General features: G+C 36.6%; 1 protein-coding gene across 1 annotated transcript; it reads left to right on the plus strand.

The window, feature by feature from the left end:
- Positions 1–2,190: 2,190 nt before the first annotated feature.
- On the plus strand, positions 2,191–8,986 carry LOC146139935 (carboxylesterase 5A-like). Its single transcript, XM_083392563.1, has 9 exons — positions 2,191–2,342; positions 3,457–3,652; positions 4,420–4,616; positions 5,068–5,231; positions 5,596–5,744; positions 6,649–6,873; positions 7,315–7,471; positions 8,006–8,252; positions 8,830–8,986. Exons 1-9 carry the CDS (start codon positions 2,191–2,193, stop codon positions 8,984–8,986), a joined length of 1,644 nt encoding a protein of 547 aa, XP_083248689.1.
- The last annotated feature ends 365 nt before the right edge of the window (positions 8,987–9,351 follow it).

Raw genomic sequence — 9,351 nt, forward strand, 5'->3', positions numbered from 1 at the left:
CATTTATATAGCAACTATACCCTTAACACAACACCATCACGATTTTTGAATGGCGTTTAGTGCAACAATGCGGTGACTTCAAACGAATATACCTGACTACCTGTTCATCACCTGCATATTACTACTACAAGCTAATATCCTTTTGTTAAACGAGGGCTGTGCGGAAATGTTTGAAAAAAACAATTTTAAATGTTTAAAAGTATTTATTCTGCACTGACAGACTAACTCTGGCCTGCAGCTATAAAATGACGCGAAGCGTAACCTACCTAACTCTTTAATTTGCGTTGTCGTTTCGCCAGAAAAAGAAAATACGGCTTTAAAGCGTGCGCAACGGTTAAAAGCTTGTCCAGCAGTCGTGCACAGCATATTGCCTCTTTTGCATGCTATCACCAATGGTGAACATCGATTACCACCAAATGGGGTAATCGAGTTTTAAATATATGTAACACGAAGTGTCGCAATGGTTTCCGTTTTTCTAATGGCTACACACATAGTGTGTTTTGCTATGGCGGTTACTAGACGGCAATCCATTTTATTAACTCAAGCTACAATAATCCCGCGCTTTTCTGACTCATTAACACTGCATGCGGTCTTGATAAACACAAATCACGTATAAACTTCCCCTTCAATGATTAATTATTAATATCTGTTAAAATATTCTCTAGGAACTGACGTATTTCCTTGGTTCGTGTAAGTAGAAGCTTGCTATAGCTGTGTTTCATCTGGGCGTGTGTTGCACATTTCAAGGCATGCGCAGGGGTATCGAAATACATATCGTATGTTAAGGTGCGGGTCCTCAGCCAAACTTAAAAAATTTATATTTTGTCGTGTTTTGCAAACGCCTTTTTGTGTGGGTTTTTTTCACATGTACGATTGACTGACTAGGAAATGTCATTTAACAATTTAATTCGCGGAATAAGTACTTTTAATTTCGCGGAACAAGTGACTCAGCTATTAGAATAAACATTAAATAATGCTTTCCTCGGATTACATTTAATTTCAGTACAAAATATGTGAGTACAAAAAATCTGGCGTCTAATTCTCAGAATCGTTTTATCAAAGAACAAAAGAGTGAAACTTAAAATAAATATAATTACCGACTTCAGATTTAAGAATGGGTAAAATCTAAGATGTAGCCTATATGCATGATGTTTTAGTTGGTGCGTTACAATATTTTAACGACGTACATAACTGTAAAATTCCCTTTTAGTTTGTAATGGATTATAATAAGTCATCACTCAAAAGTGTTGTTGACTTGTTGTACAACTAAATGTTGCTGCCTACACACTAAATTCAGCAACACGAATAAAGCTATGAGCATTAATAATAATCTATTATAACCCAACAAATGTGTGCTGTATGCTCGCATGTGAAGCTAAAATGTCATTATCGTCGTACGACTCATACGCCATACTTGATACTGATAAATTGTTCAACTTTTATGTTTTGATCTTACAGAAGGTTTTCTACCTTAGAATCAAACCACGATTCGAGTATTTGAGTAAAATTACAAAATTAAAGCCCATTTTAATTTTATTCAACTTTTATGTTTTGATCTTACAAAGGCCTAATTTTCAAAAAATGACGTCATTATAGCATGGTAAACATGAAATTGTGTTTTTTATAAGAGTTTTTAGTAACTATTTAATTTGTCACATGGAGTAAACCTACTGCTCGTAAAGACTATTTTTTTCCTTTTCCTTTTGTTGTGTAGAAATGACAGCTAGGCCGCTACTAACGTTTAAGTGAATAACTTAAAAATCGTTTGGTCAAACGTACCTCGGTTTTCTCTACGGTCTACAGCAAATATACCTTTGCACCCGTCGCCCTTTAACCCTGGTTAATAATTACCCTGCTGAAAGGGCGCTTCAATAAAGTTGTAGCAGATTACCAAACGATTTTAACCACTATGTAGCCAGTTTCGTGATTTATCGCAGAAAAACTTTTACGTTAATTAACTGGCAAATAATAATACAGCCAAAATATGGAAAATTAGAACAGGTGGTTAGATTGGGATTCGTAGTTTATGGCGTTCAGTCCAAGAGTAGTAGCAGTTAAAACGACTTTAGGTTTTACGATATGAAACTGTTAGCTGCCGAAAAAAACAAAAGCGAAACGATAAGATAACCACTGAAAAGAGCTGTAATGAAATACGCAGTTTCACAGGGTTTTGCATTATATAAAAGTACAATGGAGTGCCCAATAGTAAACGCTTGTTGCGGCCCAGTGCAAGGCTTTATGTCCAAAGCATCAAATCCCGACGCAAAACCAGTTTGCAACTTTCTGGCAATACCCTACGGAAAGCCGCCAGTGGGCGCTCTGCGATTTATGCCACCAGTCAAGTAAGTCTTTCACAATTTTACAAAAAAATAAAAAAAAAAATCTTTCACAATTTACTGCGAATCTTTCACAATTTGACTTCGAATATGGTGTCTGTTTCCCCCGAGCATTACTTTTCGGAGTGCACAATGATGAACTGTGGAAAAACATTAGTGAATATAGTACTCTATGAGATGCAAGATATGCCGTTTACTATAGATACGTTTTTTCGCAATTTTATCTTCTGTGCGTCTTCCAAGCGATATTCGGCTTTAAAAAGAGGAGTATGCCGATACACAAAAGTAAAGGTTGTTAGCTGCATGAGAGCTTTCCTATTATAATTTGTTTTTATTGTACTAAATAGAAAAAATAGAGAAAAATGTATTTTCGATTTAAGTGTATTATTCAACAGTTTAAAGCGTAGCCTACTGGCAATATAACCTTTCGAATAAAATATCCATGTTTTTACACTTTTCTCAACGAATCAGTTCCATTGAAAAATGTTTCACATACATCTTTCGGTTGAAGTAAAGGCACAGGGAAGTTTTATAAAGCACAGATTGTATTGTTTTCGCACCTTTCTCTTTTCGACATTTACGAGGCTCATATTTTGTTTTCAAAGCCCATACAGAAATATCATTTTGAACGTTTCGAAGAAGTCTTTATTCAATATCTGTTAAAACTGAATAAAGACTTATTTAAAACGTTCAAAATGATACTTCTGCATGGGCTTTGATATTCTTATTACGTCTTACTACAACCTTCAACCATTATGCTCCAAAAATATTTTGTTTAGTTGTTTATTTTTGTCAGTTGTAGTACGACAAAAAAACTTCACGGGAACAACTTACTCCTACTGATGTAATTTATCAAAAAAAACGAAAAAACTTCTTTTCAATGAACTAAGCATTTGGCATAAAGTGCATATTCAATCAGGGCCATCACTAACTAATAAACGAGCTGAGTACCGAAAAACCTTATCAACGCTTTACCAATATGTTATCTATAAATCAATATTTTTTCTGGAGTTTAAAAATTTTCTTTTATACTTCCATGATAGCCTGATGGGATAATATGTGGGTAAAAAACACAAGTGCGCCATTCTTTTCGATTTGTGATGTTTGTTCTTTTCCACAGAGTCGACGAGTGGACCGAATTATTCAAGGCGACGAAGACTTATCCGCTGTGCCCACAGGATACCTCGGTGGCTGCGTTGTACGACACCTACGTTCCGTTTAAAAATCCTTTCAATCACAGCTTGGATCTCGTCAGCGAGGATTGCCTGCAAGTGAATCTTTTCACGCCGCAGTGTTCTCCCAAGGAAAAAATGCCGGTAGGTATTTTGGATATCAGCGCAACTATTGTCCTCAGGTCAAACTGTTTAATACTGCAATTTATTCTATTTTAACCTTCGAACCGAAATATGTTTTAGGCATACACGGTCAGAACTCAGAACAGTCAACAGTTTTTTTTTCTTAATATCGCAGAATTATAAAAAAAATAATAATAACTTACAACAGACTACATATAATAACTTTTGATTAAAATATCTGGCCTATGGTGTGGAGCCGCACCACAATAAGAAGTCAAGCATATTTTCGAATAATACAACGCAGCATAACAGTGGGCCTTCTAGACAAGGCGAGAATTTCTTTCGAGCCCAATGACTCTAAAGTAAATGCCTTTATTGTTCAAATGACGTGAGCCACTAGAAAACAAATGACCCAAGTCAAGCAAAAAGTTGTTAAGGTGGTTTTAAATTGAAATAATTTCCCGTGAAATGTTGATACCTATACATTAATTTTACCCGGAAAACCCTGTACTACGTTTTTAGTGGTTGCTTATAATTAATGTTCAGAAGAGAGTATAGTTTATTAATTCTAATTGTTTGGAACATTATAATGCTTATGAGGCTTTGAATTTTGATTTCAAAATGACTTGTTCGAAACATTGCATTGTTTTCTTTACAGGTTTTGCACTGTTCTCTTTACATTTTGAATGCCTATGGGGTTACGACTTTATTTGGGATTTTAAATTAGTTGTTCAAAACATTGCATTGTTTTACATCGGCCAAACGCAATCGTATTGTTCTTTTTCCAGGTGATGGTATGGATGACAGGCGGCCATTATCAACGTCACTATGGCGGTCGGGCGGACGGTTCGGCGCTGGCCGGCATGAATGACGTCGTTGTTGTAGCGCCAAACCACCGCGTCAACGCCTTCGGGTTCCTCTCGCTGGGCCGTGGCTCGTCGTGCCCGGGAAATAACGCAATACGTGATGTCATACTCGCTCTTCAGTAAGTGAAGCGGTTTGCCAGTCGGTCGCCCAGTGATTAGTAGAGTATTTCTATATAGGTAACTTTGAATTTTATTTATGGAGTTTGGTTTAAGATGCGTTAGTAATAGCTCGACGAAATAACCAAATTATTATGCAGTTGATTACAGTCCCATCGGTGATTGGCGCTTTAAATCATGTTTAATTAACCTTCTGTGATTTGTTTAGACATATATACGCTGGGAAAACAAGAAATACAGTATTTAAGTAATACCAATAAATAGAAAAAAGAGAATACAGAAGCTATTTACAGCGCTCCTTGACCTAACCTCGTGATTTGTTTGGGATTCTATGCGCTGAACAAAACAGAAAAATAATGAAGTAGTGCAAATAAATAGAAAAAAATAAATTGAGCAGTCAAACTATTTACAGCGCTCCTTGTCTTGCTTACGAACATCTCATTTTAACACCAGGTGGGTCCAGGAGAACATTTCCGCGTTCGGGGGAGACCCGCAAAACGTTACTATTTTCGGGGAGAGCTCGGGGGCCGGGGTCGTGCACACCCTGATGATGTCACCGCTTTCAAAGGGTCTTTTCCACAAGGCCATTCTGCTCAGCGGGGCTCTGCTGTCGCCACGTGAGTAACAAGACTTACGTCTTTAAGAGTTACATCTTGCAGCATGCTAAACCTTGGGTTAATTGATTTACGCACAAAGTTATGCGTCACTTTTTGAAACAAGCAATGCATATTGAAATTTTCAGGTCTGCTTAGAAATAAGTGTTGGTTATTTCGTTATTTTATTTATTTGTTTGTTCGACTCAGGCAAAGTAGGACTAAGAAATTGTAGTTAACAAATAAACTGATGAGTAATGGCAAATTACAAAAAAGTTTAAATCAAACTTTTAGGAAAAGATCAGGAAACTAAGTTTATTTATGTGAAATGATTTCTAGACGATTTTGCTAAGTTTCTACATACTTCTAAAGTGCAATTTTAACGCAGCTTATTTTGCGCCCGATCTTTCCATCGCAAGAGATGTGTTTTTTAAAACGCTTGGAATGGAATGGAACCCAGATGAGGAAAAGAAAATTCTGGAAAAGTTGCAAGCTATGCCAGCCGAAAAGATCATGGAAGGACAAAAATTGTTCAAAGTAAGACCCAATTAATTCCTAACAGCTCAATGACTTCATATAGGTTATATATGAGAAGTGTTTTACACATTTATAAAAAAGATAGTTAAAAAAAATAGCAGGGATGGCCAACCTGCGGCTCGCGAGCCGCATGCGGCTCTTCACCCAACTATGTGTGGCTCTTACGTTCATATTCCACATATGATTGGGATTTCGAAATAGACTGTTTAATTGCCTAAGGCCATTGTATTTCTTGTAAAAGATTTGACACACAATAAACACAAAAAATATACCCAAATAATATTGATATACAACGTTATTTCTAGAAATGTGTATTTTTTCATTCAATGCGTCGCGTCTCCTTTTTTATGAAGATTTTGTCTATTTAACGAAATAAAGGAACTTTTTTTTGCGCTTTGCGCGATGGTTTTTTGACTTAGTAAGATATGGAGTGATAGGCTATTATTTTCGTCCCATGTGTGCAAGGTGGCTCTTAACGGTTAACCAAGTTACAATACGGCTCTTGGTATCTAATTGGTTGGCCACCCTTGGTATACAGTATTCATATTACCGACCAAACTTTGTTATTTAAAGCATTATATTGTTTGGTTAACAGAAAATACTTCACTTGTCTTGGTGGTGTTATTAAACAACTTTTTGAAAGGGTTCTCAAACAATTCAGTATAAAAAATTAGTATGCTTGCGGTAGGTTTAAATTTTAGATGTGTTGAAGGTTATAATCAAAAAGAAATCCGTTAACCAATCAAAATCGTTTAAATTTCATTTTTCTACTGGGTTAAGACTTAGGTAATTTATTATTTATAATGCTACTTCACATACTGATTTTAAGAGCTTAAAATTTAACCCTTTTTTTGGAAAATCCCTATAGTTTACAATGCTGATAACTGCCTTATTTCTGAATAAGGATGTCCTGTATTTCCTTCCAACCATTGACGGCGAGGTAATGACTCACAGCCCCAAGCATATTCTTGAAACCGGCCAGGCGCAAAGGGTTCCTCTTCTAATTGGATTTACCAACACGGAGGGGGGAACTCTTCTTTCGTTCCGCTCTTTCTCAAACTTTTTAACAGGAATCAGCGAAGAGCAGTTTAAAGAGATGTTTTTCAACATTTTAAAGATGTCTAATCCGGTAAGTCAAGAGTTGTAGGACTATAGTGTGGTATAAAGCAGTGTTTCTTAATCAGGTGAATGGTTCACCCCAAGGTGTATAAAATTTTTGCTGGGGTGAATAAGGGTGAACCGTCGGAAATGTTTTTTTGCTTATTGCAATAGTGAAGTTGGATTGCACAAGTACAAAAATTTTGTGATTTTGTAGCATTTATATCTCTGGACTCGAGAAATTGTATAGATTTGCATTGGTAAAACTTAGCTTGAGTTGATCTTAACAAAAATCGAAACAAAATAAGTCATTTTGTGCTGTAATATATAAACGAGATAGTTTTATCATATCATGAGACAAGGGTGAATGAAATCTGAAGATAGATGCTAGGGGTGAACAAAACTAAAAAAGTTTAAAAAACACTGCTATAAAGTAATGGCTTTGGATTTTGGAAAGATCACTGTTTGTTAGAACTCCGACGGTCCCACCGCCTTTGAAGCGCTGATGCAGTTTTACGACATGAAAAGTCGATCAGACGACCCGCTGCGCTTCAGCTGGCTGCACAGCGAATCTCTGGGAGATGGGATGGTTATTGTGCCGTCGCTGATTTCTGCAACAGCACACGCAGGTTTGCCTAAATTGCATGAGAAAGCGGCGCAGTACGTAGCCTACCATATAGGCTAGAGTGCCGGCGTATAACTGATGATTTAATTACAAGTAAACATAAAAGAAACCAAAGGACGATAAATAGAATAAATCTTATTCATCTTGACAGTAACATTCGACATATCTACTCTACACAGTTACGGGCGTTAAGTGACCCGCGACTGGTCGAGATACTCTGTAAATCAAACATTTCATCATTAATTTTTTTAAACGTAGACTATATTGTAGCCTGTAATGTATTTTTCTAATATGATTTAAAAACGTATTAAGAGTCCGTTTGCTTGAATTGAAATGTGCTGCTACCTTCGACGAAGCGGACTAAAATTAGGATCACCAGCCCAAGATTACAAGCATTAATGATCTGTAACATACCTTGAAAAAGTACATGCATAGTGGTAAACATCCTTAGCGGATTAAAACATCTTAGACTCAGCAATTCCTTGAAACAGTGCGAGATATTGTATTTTTCCCTCATGGCGTCTTTTGCGAAGTATAGCCGCTGGAAACCCAACGTACCTGTTCAAAATGACTCAAACACCGGACTTCAGTCATTCCAAAACCAACGGTCCTGGGGTGGCCAAGAAAGTGCCCTTTTGTGAATGCGACCACGCCGACGATCTGTTTTTCGTGTGGGGCGAACCTTTCAATCCGGGGGAGCTTTCCGGGGGTGCAACCTTCACTGACGAAGAAGCTGAGTTGAGCATTAACGTGATGCGGTATCTCGCCAATTTTGCCAAGACTGGGTAAGCAACTTTTTCTTTCGCTGGTCTGTTCGCGAGTTAGGACCTTATTCATTGATTGACACATTTGAATGCTTTTTTTACAACACAAAACTTCATTCAATGCCAAATATAAAATGTTAAAAAGAATGGTTGAAAACCGCAACAATTTTAAACAAACTTATTTTGAACTTCATCACGTTTTTTCCATTGATTGGCTTTATAGTCACTAAAATATTCCAATCAAATCAAAACAAAATGTAACAGTTTAAAATTGATAAACTTGTCAGATCCTAAGCGATTTTTTTACTAGCAAACAACAAAAACGTAACATGACGCACAAACTATTTTACAAAATAAAAACTAAGATATGACTAATCAAGTTTTACCAAAAAAACTTTTCACTAAAATAATTTAGTTAAAGTTAAATCCTGATTTAATCCCGTCAGTCTAAGTCAGGTCATTCTGCCGAAACGCCTAATTTAAGTCATTACATGACTTGTTTAGCATGTCACTAAACCGGATAATGTGGGAAAATAAGTAGACTACAACAATAACAACGCATATATTCTACATTTTGTAAAATTGTGTATACTTTCAGAAACCCAAACAAGCCGTCGAAAGTTGAATTGGAATGGCCGCCTTACAGTGCCCAAGGTGACCGAACAAACATGGTGCTTCAAACACCGCTGAAGACTGAAGTCAATTTCGGCCTTGATAAAGTGGCCTTTTACACCAAACTTTCGGCGCCGCGTTAAAAATTTCTTTCCAAGCTTCTAAATTACCTTCGAAAAATTGAATTTCACAAACTTTGTAATCGCTAATTTTAGGCATATTTTATTTAGTTAATGAAAACATAAATTGTCTTTCTTGAGAAAAAGAGCAAGCGGCTGAGTAAAAAGTGTTCTTTTAGACCTGATCAAAATATGCATGTCCGGTGGTATTGTCGAACACAAGACAAATTGGCAAGGTTACCTTGTTTAATGTAAGACCTGATGGCGGAGTATTTATCTTAACTCAAATACACTAAGTTGGTTCCTTTGCTAAATGTTGACCCTTTATCAGTAGTTAATCAGTGGCGAAACATGCAGCAGGAATTTGTCGTTCATGTTGCAGATATGAT

The sequence above is a fragment of the Ascidiella aspersa genome, chromosome 6 (genome assembly GCF_963924565.1).
Source record: "Ascidiella aspersa chromosome 6, kaAscAspe10.2, whole genome shotgun sequence".
Lineage (NCBI taxonomy): Eukaryota > Metazoa > Chordata > Ascidiacea > Phlebobranchia > Ascidiidae > Ascidiella > Ascidiella aspersa.

What these genes read in the sequence shown, in the direction of transcription:
- LOC146139935 (XM_083392563.1), top strand. Translation starts at nt 2,191, where the DNA reads ATGGAGTGCCCAATAGTAAACGCTTGTTGCGGCCCAGTGCAAGGCTTT. An exon ending in CTCCCAAGGAAAAAATGCCG is followed by an intron (nt 3,653 to 4,419) that starts GTAGGTATTTTG and finishes TTCTTTTTCCAG; the next exon opens with GTGATGGTATGGATGACAGG. An exon ending in GCCAATTTTGCCAAGACTGG is followed by an intron (nt 8,253 to 8,829) that starts GTAAGCAACTTT and finishes GTATACTTTCAG; the next exon opens with AAACCCAAACAAGCCGTCGA.